Here is an 18,947-nt window from a genome sequence, read left to right as displayed (position 1 = left end):
TTCTACTCTAATTTTACTCCTTATGCATTTAGTGTCAGATATTAGTAAACTGTCTTTCTCTGTCCTTTACTTGTAAAAAAGCTTATACTTGGGGAAGGAGTGAGTAGAAATGTCTGGACGTGCAGATTAGCACCTTATCTGACATGCTTTCCATTCTTAAATTTTCTTAACCTTACATTTCTGATTTTTTTTTTTTCCTTTATAGATCTTTATCCCCATTTTACAAGGCCTGGCTCTTGCTGCCAAAGAGTGCTCCCTCGATAGTGACTACTTCAAATATCCCCTCATGGTAAAACTTTGTTCTTTTTCCTTCAACTCATTCCATAGATGTTTTTCTTTCAGATTATTTTAACATACACTTTTCTTTCAGGTCCATGATCAGTCTTGTTTTCAAATGTAAAACATGAGACCATTGTGTTATCCTCGCAGAGTGCTCGTGTGCAGTGAGAGCCATCAGTGAAGACAGTTAGCAGCCTGGTACACGTTGCACCTCCTAGCTCTAGGCAGGAGTCAGTGGCCTCACCACACTGTGTGTAGCTAAGGCAAAAGGAGAATTGCTGGTATGTGCTTCTGATTCTCCTAGCAATGAGCAGACCCTATTTGGGATGAATTTTTGTTATTAGAAAAAGTCTATGACAATGTTCATAAAAGACAGAGTTATACTAGGAAAATAAAAATACCATTTGCTCTTTATGTATTGATTTGTACAGAAAACCTCAGAATAATTCTCTTGTTCATCTTCCCTGTTTCCTCAGGTAGCACACGTCATCTGCAGGTTTTACTTGGGAAACACAGACCTGCTTAGCATGTAAGGCAGTCAGAGCAAGCATAAATTATGGACAGAGCCTTTGGCTAGTCCTGGGAGGACTTGACTGTTACAAAAATAGTGGAACCAAGATGAAAATAAGAGCCTCTTTTCTGTTCTGAATTTGCTTCTTTGAAATTTTGATAGAAAAGCATTTTGGCGTATGCTTAGATATTTTTCATTCTAAAAGTATGAAGGCAAAAGCATCAACACGTAGCATTCGTTTACCTTAAGTCTCAATCCAATCTCGTGTAAATTGAGGCCATATTTAAATTGATCTTTTAGCTTATTCCTTTTACTCATGCTGCTGATTTGATTCCGTGATACCATTAATTCATAACTTACCGAGGTCCATTCTGTGATAGGCACCGGGAACAGGTGCTGATTATCTACTGCATATCTCAAAACTACAACCGAAGAGTCAGGGAATTGTACTGTGATAAATGCTAAAGCCGAGCGTACACAAAGGGTGCATTATCTGTTTAAAACATCAAAAACTATTATCATCAAATCAATAGGCTGAACGTTAAAGCAAATGCCATGAAACTAGAAGGTGAAACAGGAATCTTTATGTTTAAAAATGATTTGGAATGGCTTTATACCAGGGACTCCACTGTCCATGTCATCCAGGTTTCTAAGAAGATTCTGTTAGTCCTCTGCATTGTTCTGTCTCTGGCAGATGAAAGGAAGCAGAATAATCTGATTGTTTGGGTTCAGCGATAGGATGTTTTGGTGACCACTAATTATCACTATATTATGTAAATATTCCGTCATGGAATTATTGGCTTTTTGGTCGTGGTTTGAATTAGCTTGATTTTTCAGGGAGGAGCTTTTAGTGTTAGATAACAAAATGTCCTGCTTGGTCAAAAGACAAAGGCCTCCATTGTGGTAGACAATGATTTTATTTTGTGCCATTATTGAATGCTTGTATAATGTGGGTGCTGTGAGAGAAAGCGCCGTAATGAGAGACAGGAAGGGAGCGACTGTTGGAGCTAAAATCAGAAATAGTCATGATTATTCTCTAGGTCAGTGAGTATTCCTTGAAATCACCTGCGGGTCTTTCCCTGCCCCAGGTATTGGAACTTAATTCACTGGGGACCTGGCATGGCATTGGGACGTCCCCTGTGACCCTGATGTGAACTCCTGCACTCTAGGCAGTGAGAGCTTTTACTTCCGAGCAGTGCTCTGAGCCCGAGATGTCGCAAAGATTCGTCAGTGCCTGCCTTTAGGTGGTCGGACAACTTTTATAGCCGTGTCTAAGTCACAGAGAAAGTGAAGTTCGCTGTACAGCACCATGTTTGACTGGATTACCCTGACTTTGTTTATGTTTATGCACTTAAAATTTTTGCATAATTCTCTAATATGAGAATGATTGGCACTCCAAAGGAAAGTGTTGGAGTTCTCAAAAATACCATGTTATCTTGAAACCAAGTCATGTTTTTAAATGGATTCTGAGTTTGGTATTTATTAAATTGTAATTATAGTCCTGTTTATCACTAGCAAGACTATCTCAAGTTTATGAAACGAATCTTTTTGGCACAGAAAAAGGTACACATTTGTTTCCATGTGTATATACACAAAAGTATGTTAATCAAAATATCAGAAGAAATTATCTCTGAGGGTAAAGTTTGAGTGATTTTTTTAGTTTTATCTTATATTTCTTTTTTAAAAATGTTTTGTAATACACGAGTGTTAACTAGGAAAAGTGGTAAAACTGTTATCATTTTAGAGGAAATGCCGTTTTATATGAAATACATGTAAGCAACTCTTTCTGATCTTACTTCTAGGCATTAGGTGAGCTCTGTGAAACCAAGTTTGGGAAGACACATCCTATGTGTAATTTGGTAAGCGTCTCCCTGATGGGCTTGTGCATTCTCAGTGGAAGGAACTCTGAAGGCATCCCTTAGTAATATTATCTTAGAAACTTCTCCTGAAGGACATTTAAGTATAGATGGGAGAAACATGTCTGGAAGGCTCTCAACAGTTAAATTGCTGTTATACACATTATTTCGTGTGATCAAGTTGTTTACTTTCGTCTCTGATTTTTGTTGAGGCATAAGTGTTATACAATGAGACTAGTAATCCCTATGGGAAAGATTGATTTGAATTCTTGGGTTGTGTAAGAATAGTTCATCTGGGCCCAGCTGCAGTAGCAAGTACTGGATGCTTTTGCTCAGCAGGCCAAGGCCTTATAGGGGGACTGGGTTCAATCCTTGGCTCGTCCTGAAGAGCTGGACATGGTGGCACATGCCTGTGGTCTCTACTATGCACGAGACTAAGGCAGGTGGATTGAGAGACAGTGAGAACCTGTCTCAAAAAACACCACACACACACACACACACACACACACACACACACACACTTTATTTATTGGTTGGCTGGTTGGAGAGATTTTTGTTATAGGGCACATGTGCTCACCAGAGAGACAGAAAGCAAGAAATCACCCTCCAAAGGGCATGGCCATGTTACAATCCCTTCTTCTCCATTTTCCTTCCAGGACCTTGGACATGCACACACATGCACCTGGTGTGAGTTTGAAGCCACCGGGTACAGGACTTGAACCATGGTCGGCAATGCGGGAGTCCAGTGACGTAACTGCTATGCCATTTGCTGACCCCCCCCCCACACATCATTTTATAAAAAAGAGAATGTGGGCCAGGCATGGCTTGGTAAATGGATGCAGATTCTCTCTGGCCAGCCACACAGTTTGAGACCCAGACGGGTGGCTTGAAAAACACACCAAACACATGTACATATATGACCAAAATCCTGACAGGATGGAAAGATGGAGAAACAATTGGGGCGTGACCATGCCTCATGCCTCGTGCTTTCTCCCTCTCCCTTCTTCTCATCTCTGTGTCTCTCTGGCAAGCACACACACCCTCTAGTAAAATAGAAAAAAAAGTAGAGTTCATTTGAACTCCATTGAAGAGTATCTTGAAACAAAAAAATTCAAAGACGGTCTTGTACAGAGGACTTGGGTGTCCTCTGTCTGAGATGAAACACTAGCAGCAGGGCTCCTGCCATCTTTGTGTGCCTTGTGTTTGGGGATGGAAAGCGTCAGGCTAAAGACCTGTTCATTACATTTTTACCTTACTTGCCTATTTCATAGCTTGATCGGTCTCTCCCATTTTATACCTAGATTGCTTCTTTACCGTTGTGGTTGCCGAAATCCTTAAGCCCTGGCTCTGGGCGGGAGCTGCAAAGACTGTCTTACTTGGGGGCCTTCTTTAGCTTCTCAGTCTTTGCAGAAGATGATGTAAGTATAGTGGCCACGTGCACTTTGCTGCTCTTTGTTCACATTGCTTCCCAAATGTGCACTGTCTGTTCATTGAGTCTGTTCCTTCTCCTTCCAGGTTAAAGTGGTTGAAAAGTATTTCTCAGGGCCTGCCATTACCCTGGAAAACACTCGTGTGGTGAGCCAGTCACTGCAGCATTACTTGGAGCTGGGACGGGTAGGTGTCCAGAAAATCAGAAAACCAAAAATCCAAAGGATCAATAAAAGATAAGCTATAGATAGCTTCTATTCTGACCTTAAAAGCAAAAAAAAATGATAGGTTTGGGTAACAAACGTATTTTCAATCATGGAAAAGAAATAACAAAGGCTATTTTATGAAAACTCTTGACGACTTACCTCCCCCACTCCATATTCTGCCTTCGTGCTAATAGTCTTGACTGAATTGAATGTGGACATTTCTTAGATTCCTCTTGGTAGTCAGGCTCTACTGAAATGAGCAGAGGGGGAGAGGAGAGAAAGTGAGAAGTGCCTAGCTATTTTTGGAATGAAAAAGAAATATGTTAAAAATAAAGTTGTAATATTTTTTCTTTTTTTAATAAATTTCAGCAAGAGCTTTTCAAGATTCTGCATAGTATTTTGTTAAATGGTGAAACCCGTGAAGCTGCTCTGGGTTACATGGCAGCTGTTGTCAATGCCAATATGAAGAAAGCACAGATGCAGGTAGGCTTGCTAAAGAGACAATTTTTATTCATTAAATTCATTCCTCTAACCTAGATTTCTTCAGTGCCTACCAGGCATTGTTCTAGGAGTTGGTCATACAGCATTGAAGAAGCGTCCTGCTTTGGTGGAGACCGTGTTCTTCAGGATAAACGAGCAAGTGTATTGGCCCATGTTGGGCTTGTAGCCTATTTCAGACTAACGGAATCTATGAAGAAAATAAAGCAAAGTAAACGGTTTAACTGTAGAGGCCCCAGAAGGAAGACATGGGGTGATTTTTGATTGGATAGCAGGGAAGGTCTCTGAGGAGGTAACTTTTGATCAGAGACATGACTGAGAAGAAGAACCAGCCACTGCAAGACTGAACAGAGAGCTTCTAGGCATGCGCAAGGTCACACAGGAGAGCATCAGTCCTGGGGAAAGGGCTCATGGCTGGGGCTGCTTTGCCAGAGTAGAGAAGTTAGAAGGGCACCCTGCAGAGATCGTTGATAAATAACAAATTATCTGACACCTTTACCGAGAGACTAGAGAGAGAAAGCACAACCCTCGTGGTCCCATCACTTACTAAAAGTGAGAACATAGTCAGTCACGTCTCTGCCTCACTTTCCTCATCTCCTAGGTGGAATAACAAGAGGCTGTAATGTGGGTGGGCCATGTAGCGCAGGGGTTATGGGCGCTGGATCCTACATGGACAGTGGCAATCTGAAACCTAGCCTCCATAGCTTGGAGAAAAACCTATACTGGATGCATGCCCAAAATCCTGACAGGAGGAATGGAGGGAAACGTGTGCTGCTGCATTGGGGCTGGGGAGTCTTTCTCTCTCGTTTCTCTGGGAGCACACATGCCCTCTGGTGTTTTTTTTTTTTTCTTTTAGGATTTGGTATGGGCATGTGTGCTCGCCAGAGAGAGAGAAAGAGTGAAGAGAGACAGAGAAAGAGGGAAAGTGAGAAATCATCCCCCAGAGGGGATAGTTCTCTTCTTGGGATTTTCTCCATTCATGAACAGGCGCCCAGCATTTGCAAGTTGCTGGGTCTGGGACTAGACCATGAAGTCAGCGATGTGGGATCCAACACCTTAACTACCACGTGTTTTGCTACCTGCCCACTTATCCCTAGCAATTTTAAAGTTATAATAATAGTGCCTAATTTGTAGATTTATTATATATAAAGTTGTTAGAATTGTGCCTAATACGTAGTGACCACTCAACTGACAATAACTGCCATTCTTGTAATTGTTGTATTAATACAGGACTGTGCTAATGCACAGTGGTAGCAATTGCAGCTAGGCGACCTGATGTCCTTGAGGGAAAATAAAGAAGAAAGAGCAACATTATCAATATGTTTTCACTTATTTTGAGGCTCTTGAGCAAATAATTTAAATTCTGAGCTTTACTTTCCTCTGTAAAATATGAATACCAACGTTACTGACCTCTAAGAGTTATGGTGAAGATTCAGTGGGAGAATGTATAAAGTGCTTTACATATAATTGACGTTTAACAATGACCACCTGCTAAAAAAACAAATGACAGTCGTGGGGCCAGCAGGTGGCATAGTGGTTAAGACACTGGGTTCCCACATGGCTGACCATGGTTCGATTCCTGGACCTAGCAGCTTGTAACTCATGCCGTGAACATGTGTGCATGCACCCAAAATCCCGAGAAGAGAATGAAGGAGAAGCGATTGCAGCATGACCAACACCCATGGGGTGTGATTTCTTATTTTCTCTCTGTTTTCTCCAGTGAACACATGCACCCTATAGCAAAAATCTCTCTCTAAAAAAAAATGAGTCAGGTTGCTGTGTACATCCTCTCATTGACTTCAGGGTATGGTCATGTTTGACTATTTAGTCTGCTTTCATGTAAAGTTGTACTAGAATTTCTGTTCATATCACTTAAATACTTTCTTTTATATTTCACAGACAGATGATAGATTGGTATCTACAGATGGATTTATGCTGAATTTCCTTTGGGTACTACAACAGCTAAGTACAAAAATCAAGCTAGAAACGGTTGATCCCACATATATATTCCACCCACGATGTCGGATTACTCTTCCAAATGATGAAACACGAGTGAACGCAACAATGGAGGATGTGAACGAATGGCTGACGGAACTCTGTGAGTAGCTTCTTCATTTAGGTCCTTAAAACACTGCTCTTTTGTCCAGACACCCGTGATTCCAACAAATGGTTACATCCTTGCTATAAAATTAATTTATGAGCTAGAGATACGTAATAAAAATTAATACAGTAAAAAATTCTTACTTGAGTTAGTCTCCCCTCCAAAAAAATGTATATCAGGCCAGCTGGTGATATGGTGGTTAAGGCAGCTGGATCTCACATGGTTCCAGTTCCAGCAGCTTGAGAAACACTGTGAGCACGTGTGCACGTGTGTCCAAAACCTCGAGAGGAGAAGTGGAAGAGAATGCATTGCAGCGTGACCACACCCCATTGTGGGGGGCTGCTTTCTCTGTCTCCCTCTGTCTCTGGTGAGCACCTATACTCCTGGTAATTGAAGAAAAATCTCAAACTTTTAGAAAATTCAAGTTTAATTTTGTCTTCTGAGTTTAGCTTTGTCCTGATTTAGACTTTTGATAAGTTTTATTTAGGGAATTATGTTATTTTTCCTAGATGGAGATCAGCCTCCATTTTCTGAGCCGAAATTCCCCACGGAATGCTTCTTTCTCACCCTGCACGCTCACCACCTCTCTATTCTGCCTAGTTGCCGTCGCTATATCCGCAGACTCCGGGCCATCCGAGAGCTCAATAGGTATGTGCCGTGATGCCATGTCCTGGGATTTCCTGAGTCACCACTTGTTCCCAAGAACAAGCAGTTCCAATATTTGATTGTGGGGGATGGTGCATATGTTACAGGCTCCTTCCTGCCTCTGCTGCCACATCCATTTTCCTCAACTATTGAGTGTTCTTTATCTGGTGAGGTGATCCAAACCTTGATTTTGAGACTTCTGACTTTTGGTATTCCTCTCTGTGTGTGGTTACTACAGACTTCCATTAATGTTTTCCCGCGTACATGTCATTCCAGCATGTACATGGGTTCTAGACATGCCCTTCTCTTTCTGATCTATGAGACAGTAACCATGGCTTTCCCTGTAATCAAGGTCATTTACTCTCTCCAACCTGTAATTCCCTTTTTTGCCTGTTGTCCCATGGCATAAGGAGTCCAGAATGGCCATTGAGCAGCCTCCATTTACAGGTCATTAGCACCATTGTGTTTCCTAATCTAAGTTTGTCCTCTCCATGTACCTGCACCTCCAGATGAAAGTCACAGGAATATGGAGTCAACATTTTCTTAACAGGTCATCTGGAATAGTACAGAAGGTCTTCAGAAACTTCATAGAAATGCGTATTGTGGAGAAATTTGCATTGATTTTTTCCCCCAGCAAAATAAATCTGTACTTTAATTTCATTTTCCACAAACTTTTTGAAGTTGAAGTCCCCTCATAGTAGAGAAGCCACTTTTACCTCTGGTCCTATGTCACTGGCTAAGAGAGAAAAATGTGTCATATCTATAACTGTATCTACCATGCTAAGATCACCCATTAATTATAATATTTACTCTCAAGATGCTTTAAGACTTTCTTTTTAAACATAATAATGACAACAGTTTTTTTCCTTTCTTATATATATTTTTTCCATGCCTTAGTGCATTGGCTATCATTTCTAGTACAATGTTAAGTAGAGATAACCTTGAAATTTCTGTCATATTCCAGTTAATTGGGGAAAAGCTTTTTGTATATCCTCTGTTGCCAGATTAAGGAAATTCCCTTTTATTTCTAGTTTGTTTAAAGTTTTTTTTATTTTTAATAGGAGTTGAGTTTCATTAAATGCCTTCTGTTTTTTTTTGGAGAGGTTTTTGCTATAGTGCACATGTGCTTGCCAGACAGACAGAGAGACAGAAAGTGAGAAATCTCACCCCCCAGGGGGGATGGCCACGCCATAGTCCCTTCTCCATTCTCCTCTCGGGATCTTGGGCACATACGCACACGTGCCCGGCATGAGTTTTAAGCCCCTGTGTCTGGGACGCAAACCACAGTCAACTACGTGGGAGTCCAGCGACATAGCCATTGCACTAACTGCTGGTCCCTTCTTTTTTTTTTTTGTCTATATCTTTTTTCTGAGAGGTTTTTGCTATAGGGCGCGTGTACCTGCCAGAAAGACAGAGAGAGACAGAAATCAAGGAATCACCCCTCAAGGGAGTTGGCCACACCACAATCCCTTCTCTTCCATTCTCCTCTTGGGATCTTAGGCATGCTTATACATGTACCCGGCGTGAGTTTAAGCCACCAGGTCTGGGACTCAAACCATAGTTGACTGCATGGGAGTCCAGCGACATAGCCATTATGCCTACTGCTGATCCCAAATGCTTTTCTTATATCTATTAAGGGGATTGGATTTTTCCCCCTCTTTATTCTGTTAATGTGTTTGAATTACATCAGCTGATTTTCTGATACTAAACCAATCTTTCATTCCTGAAGTAAACCCAACTTTCATATTTTGTTTTGTCTCGTTTTGTTTTTCCCCTTAGAGAGAGAGATTTTTTTACCATAGGGTACATGCGCTTGCCAGAGATAGAGAAAGACAGTGAAAAATCACTCCTCTGGGGAAATGGCCATGCCACAGTCCCTCTCCTCCATTCTCCTCTCAGGATTTTGGGCATGTACGCACTCGCACCCAGCGTGAGTTTAAGCCACTAGGTCTAATATTTGAACCACAGTTGACTGTGGGAGTCCAGCAACACAACCATATGTTTGTAATTTTCATTTCTTGTTATATACTTTTCAGATTTTGGTATCAAAGTTGTGCTTATTTCGTAGAATGAACTGGGTTGTCCTTCCCCCTCCCTTTTTTTTAAGTTTACTATTTCAAGAGAGACAGAGAGGGAGAGAGGTACCTACCCTCAACCAGTTCTCATCACATCACCATCTCACAGCCTTCCAGCTAGCCAGGATCACGGTTGTATCTGGTATGTTTAGATGGACCCATGATCTAAACCTGGGGTTCCCACGTGACTTCCAACTTCACAATGTTGCACTTTACCTGGGCCACAAGGTTAGGTCTATTCCCTTTCTCCTGGTGGCTGTGTAAGCTGTATTCCACGTAACTGACTCCATGGTTCAAGTCCCAGACCTAACAACTCAAAAAACATGCCAGGTGGTTGTGCTTATGCGCCCAAAATTCTAAAAAGAGGGAGAAATGGAGGAGACAGGATTGTGGCATGACCATGTCCCTTGTAGGGGAGGGGGAGATGTTTTTCATCTCTCTGCCTTCACTTTTTCTCTTTCTCTCTGTGTCACTCTCTGGCAGCACACATGCCCTCTGGCAGATTGAAGTAAGAAAAATAATTTTTGGAAAGGTTTATTATGTAATAATTATGTTATTTCTTTTTAAATGCCTGGAAAAATCCAATGATGAAGCTGTCGGGGCTTAGAGTTTTCTGTGTGGGAAGGTTTTCATTATGGGTTTTATTCAGTTAATATTTAGTTACAGAACTGGGATGGCTCTGTAGTCTAGTAATTAAGGGAGATGGGTCCACATGGCCAACTGTGATCAGAATCTTGGCCCCAGTGGCTTGGAAAAACACAACAGAACATGTGTTTGTGTGACCCAGATCCCACAAGATGGAAAAATGGAGAATGGACTATGGTGTCATAGTGCTCCATTGGTGGTAGAGGGCGTATTTAGATTTTTTTTCTTATGATAGTTTTTCCTTGATAGCTAAAATTTCAAAATATTTAGACATGAAGTTATTCATAGTATGCTCTTGTAACCATTTTAATGTTTGTAGGATCTTTATTTAGTTCTGCTTTTTTACAGCTTTTTCTTTCACTTCTTTATTAATTTTTAATAATTATTTAATTTTGTTTATTATTATTTTAAAATTTGTTATAGGACACATTTAATCACCAGAGAGAGACAGATACATGTGCGCGCATGCACACACACTCACACACACAAAGGGTAAGAAAGAAAGTAAGCTGCAAGGTCCAGGACTCAAACTATGGTCGACCGTGTGGGGGTCCAGAGCCCCAATCACCTCATCACTTTGCTGCCCACATATTTTATTATTTCTTATTTACATTTAATTGTTATATATCTTTGTGGGTACAGTGTGGTTTTTCAAAGCATGTATGCATTGTATGATGATCAAATCAAGAATATGACCATATTTAGCATCTCAATAAAGAACATTAGTTTTTCTTTGTTTGTTTTAATTTTTTTTTTTTTTTTTCTTGCTTCTTGAGATGGATACTTAAACCACTCATCTTCAACCCTGTCCTCTATATGCATTTAAGACTGTTTCATTTCCTTGTAAGCATAGCTTTAGCTGCCTCCCTCATTTTTGGTAGGTCCTAACTTATTTTTACTTAAAAATATTCCTAGGTTTTTTTGTTTTTGTTTTTGTTTTTATTTTATTTTTTTATTATATGACCTTCAAGTTATTTTTTAAAATATATTTAAATCCCAAACTCTTGGAGTATTTGTCTATTTATCTTTTGTTGTTAATCTCTAGCTAAATTCCGTTGTTGTCAGAGAATATATTATGTGTCATTAGATTTGTGTCGTTTGGGGTTTTTTTGAAGAGATTTTTGCTATAGGACGTGTATGTTTGCCAGAGAGACAGAGAGAGACAGAAAGTGAGCAGTCATCCCCCCAGGGGGACGGCCATGCTGCAGTCCCTTCTCCATTCTTTTCTCGGGATTTTGGGTAAGTATACACATGTGCCCAGTGTTAGTTTTAAGCTGCTGAGTCTGGGACTCAAACCATGGTCAACTGTGTGGGAGTCCAGTGATATATAACCATTACACCATCTGCTGGTCCCATGATTTGTGTTTTTTTTTTGTTTGTTGAGACTTGCTTCATAGCCTGATATTTTTATTAGTAAATGTTCTTGATAACCTGAAAAGAATGTACTTTTGGTATTATTGCAGTGTTTCATATGTGTCATTTAGGTCAAGTTGATTAATCTTTCATTAAAGTTTTTTTTTCATCTTTGCTGATTTTTATCAACTTTTAATATCAGTCATTGAGAGAGTCATTAAAAAGTTCAAAATTAGGCTAGCTACTGGCATGGTTGTTAAGGCAGCTAGATCCCATATGGCTCTCTGTGCAGTTCGAGTCTCAGACCCAGTGTCCTGAAAAATGTGCTGGGCCCATGTGCATGTGTGCACAAAATCCTGAGAGGAGAATGGAGGGGAAGGAATTGTGGTGTGGTCATCACCTCGGGGGGTGGCGGGGGGGGAGGATTTCTCACTTTCCCTGTCCTTATCCCTTTTTGCCATAGGCCCATGTCCATGCCCTATGGCAAAAACTGAAAAGAAAAAGAAAGCAAGGAAAAAACTGGATTTATCTCTTTCTTCATCTTAGAATGGATTGCCACCCTAAGATCCCATCGTTCCCACTGACTTTGGAGGGTTCATTTCTGTGGCACCAGCTGCCACTTTTACTTCTCCCAGCTTAGCGTGAGCAGGCACTGTTGAGCTTTTTCCTCAGCTGTGTACTTGGTAATGCTGTCATATCCGAAATGCCATCTAGGACATGGTGTGTGTGTATATGAGCATATACTTTATATACTTAGGAAGGAAGGGGGATTATCCACACAAGTTCCACATGGTGAATCTATGTTAATGTTCAGACTCTATAACTTTTCAATTCCTTCCTTCAAATTATATCAAGGAATACTTGGCAACTCAGCTTCATTCAGCATGGTCACTGTCAGTTCCCAGGTTCAGTCAACTAATTGGCCACATAGTGAGAACCCTTCCCCACAATTCAGGGTAATATTGAGTGCAGTCTTTGGTAGCTACAGTCATGTCAATGCAGTCAGCTCTAATAGAAGTATGTTAGCATTTTCATTTCTTGTTGACAAGTATCCTTAAAATCTGTGTCCACATGTAACCCATACATACCCCCACATACTGGCAGTACAGATATGGGAGTTAGAATCGTGATGTGCTGAAGACATCTACATCCTAGTCCCTAGAACCTTAACATAGTGACATGTGTAACCTTAACATAGTAAGAGGGACTTTGCAGATGTGAATGAAGTTAAGAGATGGGGAGATGATCCTGGACTACCTCGTTGGATCCATTGTCAACACCAAGGTCTCTATATAAAGAGAAAGTCATGAGGGTCCGAGTGAGAAAAGGAATGTGATGATGGAAGCAGAGGTCAGAGTGATTTGGGGTTACACGCCAAGGGCTGTAGGTAACCTCTGGAAGTTGGAAAAGATAAGGAAGCCTATTCTCCCCTAGAGCCTCCAGAAGGAACCATCCTTGATAACCCATTTTAGACTTCCAGTCTCCAGAATGCTAAGACAATAACTGGGGCAGTAAGTTTGTGGTAACTTGCTGTAGAGAATAGAAAACTGATATAACAGATTACCAAATCTTGCCTTTTTGTTGTCATGTCTTTCTCCAGCATGTGACTTTTTAATTGGTTCTTAAGGACAGTGCTTGATCTGAATCTTATTGTGGCTCTAGAAAGAATGACGGATAATGGGGTGGAACCTCAGGAGACTGGCAAGGCATGCCCTTAAACAGTACTGCTGTGGGAGCTGCTTGAGAGGGCTTCAGGATCTGCGTACTTGGATCCATCGAATTCTCCAGATTCCTCCCTTTGAATCCTGGGGTCCCAGTGTTTGCCCTGGGTTTCTGATAAAAGGCCCAGTAAAGTTAGTTTAACCTGTGTTACAGCATGTCATTTATAGGACCAGACTCTCTTCCTCTACAGTAGTCTTTAAACTCCCAGGCTCATTACTTTTCCTTCAGGTGAGAATTTAAATCAAGCTTGTCATTTTCTTCCTGTAGAGTCTCCACTTCAATTAGAGGTAGCCACTCTGTCTTCATTCCAGCAAGTCACAGTCATCATTATGGAGCTGCCTTTTGCGCTCAGAGGCTTACACTGTCAGTGTTCCACCCTCAAACACTGACTTAACAGATCTTCACCACTGTCAAACCAGTCCAGGCAGAGAGCGTGATGCCCCTTTTTTGTGAGGTCCTGTTACCTGGAACCTCTCCTGGTACCAGTAATCACATAGGCCATTACATCAGTTTCCTTTTGCTACTGCAATACATTACCGCCATCTTAGTGACTCAAAATAACACTAATCATTAGCTTACATTTCTGGAGGTTGGAAGTCCTCACATCAAGATTGTATTTCTTCTGGAGGTTCTAAGTGGGAGGGATCTCTTTCTTTTCCTTTTCTAGCTTCTAGAAGCTGCCTGTATTTTTTGGCTCATGGCCCCTTCCTCTGTTTCTGGGGGTAGAGCGTAGTATCTTAGACCTCTCTCTCTCATACACACACCTCTGATGCCATTGTAACATCTTCTCAGATCTGCCTCCCTCTTCCTGTAGAAGGACCTTCATGATGACATTGGGCCACTCAGACAATCCAGGATAATGTCCCCATCTCAAGGTCCATTCTCTTAATCTGCGAAGTCCCGTTTGCCATGTAAGGTCAGATATTTACGGGTTCCATCTAGGGGTTAGAATGGGGGGGGGGCATTGTTTTGTCTGTCACACTCTTATTTCACTTACAGACTAAAGAATCCAGTTTATCTGGGATAACAGAAAGGGGATTATTACAGGGTACTATTGGATCATTGGAAAAGTCATGACATATTTTTCTATGTTTTTCTATGAAGAAATGTGTCATGACTTTTCCAACAACCCAATATTTGCTTTATTGAATCATTAGAATGGCTGCAAAGGGCTAGCAACTGGCTTGCTATTTACATCACTGGACTCCCACATGGCTGGGTGTAGTTCAAGTCCCAGACCTGGTGGCTTAAAAAATACACCTGGCACGTGTGCATGCATGCCCAAGATCCCAGGAGGAGAATGGTGGAGAAAGGATTGTGGTGTGGCCATCCCCACTGAGGGGTGATTTCTTACTTTCTCTCTCACTATCTCTCTCTTTGGTGAATGCACACTCAACCTAAGGGAAAAACTTAAAAAAGAAAAAGGAAAGAATGGCTGCAAAAGGGAACTCACAGAACTCTGCTTGGAACCTGGGCAGACAAGGAAGCTGCTTCATGGGTCATCCTAACAGTAGAGTCTCTGTCACAGCTTCAGCCAGAAACCCTCCACCACTGTGCTTCCAGAAGACTCATGTGACAGCTGCTTCACCACATTCACTGTTGCTTTCAGTGAGGGTCCATCTCTTGGTAGAAGCTAGGTCTTGCAGAAATGCTGGCTGCAAGAGAGTTTGGGAAATGTAGTTTTTGAGATTTAACAACTTCTAGTTTACCATACAGTGTCATGATAGATAGGGGTTAGAATAGTACCAAGTGATCCAGCCTTTACAATATTTAGCTTTGGGTGGCTTGGTGGCTCAGGTGACTGGATTCCACATGGCCAGCCAGGTGGCTTGCAAAACAGCCAAGCACATAGGCATCCATGTCCAAAATCCCAAAAGAAAAAAAAGGAGGTGAATGGAGTACCATTTCGCTACTCCTCATGGGGGTCGCTTTCTCACTTTCTTTCTTTCTTGTCTTTTCTAGCAAGCACATATACACTCTGGCAACAATTTAAGAAAATACATCTAGTATATTAGTGATCAGTGAAGACCTCGCCTCACTGACAGATGATAACTGAGCAGATACCTGACAGAAGTCAAGGAGCAAACCCCAGATACCATCTCAGAGAGAGCAAAGCAGGAGGAACAGCAATCAGGAGAAAAGGAAATGACGTTAGGCATATTAGCCTTGAATTTTCACTAGTTTTTTTTTTTTCCTCTCAGGGAAATAAGGAAACAATATTCTTCCTTCCAAAAAAGATTACTTTATGTCATCAACTCTAAAGTTAACCATTAATTTTTCTTGGACCAGGTGGCTTGAAAATCACGCTTAGTACTTGTACATGCGTGCCCAAAATCCCAGGACAGAGGAGAAGGGATTTTGGCACGGCCTTCCCCTTGGGGGATGATTTCTCACCTTTTCTCTCAAGGTCTTCCGTTCTCTCTCACTCACTTGTTCTCTCTGGAGAGCACACAAGCTCTATGACAAAAACCTAAAAAAAGAAGAAAAAAAAATGCTGTCAGTTGAACCATAACTTGCCACTGGTTATAAGATATCATTTTTTTAAGGAATTATTTTTATTTAACTTTATTTATTATTATTATCATTATTATTTTCCAGTTTGATCCGAGAGAGACAGAGAGAGAGAGGAAGGGAGCAAGCAAGCCACCAGGTCCGAGACTTGAACCATGGTCGGCCATGTGGGAGTCCAGCGCCTTTAACTACCATGCCACTTGCTGGCCCCAAGATATAATTTGGTTTTAAAGATGCTAAATCCTGGTGCCAGCAGTTGATGTGGAGGCTAAGGCATTGGATCCCACATGGCCAGCTCTGCAGTTTGAATCCCAGAGCCTGTGACTTGAAAATCATGCCAGGCGCGTGTGTGTGCATGCCCAGAATCCCAACAGGAGAATGGAAGAAAAGGGATCATGCAGTAGCCATCCCTCTAGAGGGTGAGTGCTCACTTTCCCGCTCTCTCTGCTTCTTATAGGCGAAGGTTCATGCCCTATAGCAAAACAAAACTCTGAAAAAACGTTTGAGAGTCAGTTAAATGGTCAAAATGAATAAATAAGATGGATTCAGGTGTTTTCTTTCACTTGACTGTTAGTCTTTCATTTCAGAACTGTGGAAGATTTGAAAAATAATGAAAGCCAATGGAAAGATTCCCCACTGGCAACTAGACATCGCGAAATGCTGAAGCGCTGTAAAACTCAACTTAAGGTTTGTATAGTTAATTGGAATAATTATAGACCAGATTCATAATAGTAATTTTCCCACTAGACTGTGTGACTTAAGTGAGCAGTTTTCATGTCCTTATTTTTTTTTTTTATTATTCGCTTCCCTCAAGATAAAATAGTACATCTAAAAACTGTTGATCCCTTGCACGTATCTATGTGTAATTATTTAAACCTCAGGACAGAATGTGCATACGCGTATGCAGTGACAATATGAATTCTTAATGGGTTTTATCCTTGTCGGTTTAATATCATCCTTTCCATACCTTGGGCAAGCTCCCCCAGGGCTGCCACCACCCCGGCTATCCACACCGGTACATGCACACGCATAGGCCAGTATGTCATGTATTTGCATTATGTTTGACAAGGTGGATCTCTGATAGTGGAGAGATCTCTGTCCTTTGTCTCTCATTCTCTTTTCTGTAAGAACATTTTTTTTCTTTTTTCATGAGAGAGTACGTGTGTGTGGGCATGCACTCATGTTAGCGCGGGCGCCAGAGGGAGATGCACCCTCTGCGGGGTCTGGCCATGCCACAGTCCCTTTCCTCCAGTCCTCAGGCCTGTTTTATCCTGGCCCCTTGCACATGTGCCTGGTGTGTTTCTGACCAGTTTGGGGATCAATCTATGGTCACTGTGTGGGATCTGGTTTCTCTTGAGTAGCACATTACCGCTGTGCTGTAGAGCTGGCCCATTATTCCCGCTTTTAATGAGAATGATTGTCAGGTAGAAGCTAACTGTAGATGGAACTATGGCTACTGTTGAAGCAGCTGAAAGCAAATGTTGGCTGAACTTGTACAAGGATAGCATAGAGAGCAGGTGTCTGTATTTTTCTTATGCTTAAATTGTAAAGCTGGATGTGAGCTGGTCATGCTTTCTGTTGATTAATAGGATCGTGTGTGTAACTTCTACCTGGTTTTGATTTTTGACACAAGTTAAGACTTCAGTCTTATTTACTAATAGACTAGACCTTGTTAAGTTGAAAAATAAACTAGGGGTTCTTACCAGGGGTCTGTAGTCCCTGAAGCATTCCACAGATGTGTTTTAAGAGATCTATAAACGATTTTGTATATTAGTGTGTGTGAATTTGTATATTAGTGTGTGTTTAATTCTCACAACCCCCCAAGGTAGATATTTTCTCAGTGGACAAGTATTTTGTGCAATCATGGCTTGTGAGGCTGGAATTCACACACAAATCTGTCTGGTTTTTCCCTACCGACCATCCTGATACAGAGAGTGCCTCCCCTGTTGACTCCTTCTCCCAGTCAAGTTATTGAAATGTTGTAGTAATAACTTTTTTTTTTTTTTGAGAGATTTTTACTATAGGGTAGGGCGCGTGCGCTCGCCAGACAGACAGAGAGAGACATTAGAGACAGAAAGCGAGAAATCACCCCCCAGGGGGGATGGTCACGCCGCAATCCCTTCTCCTCCATTCTCTCGGGATCTTGGGCACGCACGCACACGTGCCTGGCGTGAGTTTTAAGCCACCGGGTCCGGGACGCGAACCGCGGTTGACTACCTGGGAGTCCAGCGACATAGCCATTATGCTAACTGCTGGTTCCCAGTAATAACCTTTTTGTGCACTATGTGAGACTTGGTATTCAAAGGTTTGCATGGCATACTGTTTATCTTGGGAGAAATAAAGGTCTTAAGACATAGCCAGCATCCTATAGCTAGTTAAGGAGAAATCTCTAGAAGCTCTGGAATCCAGATTTCCCATCACCTGACCCAGCTACGCTGCAGGAACTTTGCTGTGACTAATCCGTGGGTGGGGGCACCTCCTTCCACAGAAACTGGTACGGTGCAAGGCCTGTGCTGACGCCGGTTTACTTGACGAGAGCTTCCTGAGAAGGTGTCTGAATTTCTATGGCCTCCTCATCCAGCTGCTGCTCCGCGTCCTGGACCCTGCGTATCCCGAGTGAGTGTGCTCCGACCTGACCACGTCGCCACTGTCTATGCGGAGTGGGCTCTGTTGTTCTCCAACATCCATAATTATAACCCAAACCCCTACTTTGTCAGTAATTCACTTCTCAGTTTCCAGGTTATATTTATATAGACTGTTACTAGGTGTAATCTCCGTAATTTGTTACAGTAATAGGTGAATGCCAGACCTGTTATTTTAACTTTGACAGAGTTTGTTTTTGTTTTTGTTTTTGTTTCTTTTTTTGGAGAAATTTTTGCTATAGGGTGTGTACACTTGCTGGAGAGGCACAGAGATAAAAAGCAAGACATCATCCCCCAATGGGGAAGACCACACCGCAGTCCCTTCTCCTCCATTCTCCTCTTGGAATTTTGGGCACACATGCACATGTGTCCAGTGTGAGTTTTTAACTACCAAGTCTGGGACTTGAACTGCAGTTGACTATGTGGGAGTCCAGTGACATAACCATTACACCATCTGCTGGTCCAGACAGCATTG

At 41.7% G+C, this 18,947-nt stretch overlaps 1 protein-coding gene across 2 annotated transcripts in view; it reads left to right on the top strand.

The window, feature by feature from the left end:
- UBE4B (ubiquitination factor E4B) overlaps nt 1-18,947 on the top strand; it is a 174,417-nt gene that overhangs the window by 119,299 nt on the left and 36,171 nt on the right. For both annotated transcript variants that reach the window (XM_027770642.1, XM_027770643.1), the window contains 9 exons: nt 206-289; nt 2,593-2,649; nt 3,948-4,064; nt 4,162-4,260; nt 4,650-4,763; nt 6,678-6,876; nt 7,389-7,527; nt 16,418-16,517; nt 18,319-18,446. In XM_027770642.1, the coding sequence (XP_027626443.1) occupies nt 206-289; nt 2,593-2,649; nt 3,948-4,064; nt 4,162-4,260; nt 4,650-4,763; nt 6,678-6,876; nt 7,389-7,527; nt 16,418-16,517; nt 18,319-18,446 (1,037 nt within the window). The remainder of the gene's footprint in view (nt 1-205; nt 290-2,592; nt 2,650-3,947; nt 4,065-4,161; nt 4,261-4,649; nt 4,764-6,677; nt 6,877-7,388; nt 7,528-16,417; nt 16,518-18,318; nt 18,447-18,947) is intronic.

Source organism: Tupaia chinensis, unplaced genomic scaffold, assembly GCF_000334495.1.
Source record: "Tupaia chinensis unplaced genomic scaffold, TupChi_1.0 Scaffold000146_1, whole genome shotgun sequence".
Taxonomy (NCBI): Eukaryota; Metazoa; Chordata; class Mammalia; order Scandentia; family Tupaiidae; genus Tupaia; species Tupaia belangeri.
Note: the sequence above shows the minus strand (reverse complement) of the source record. Positions and strands in the feature narration are given on the sequence as shown.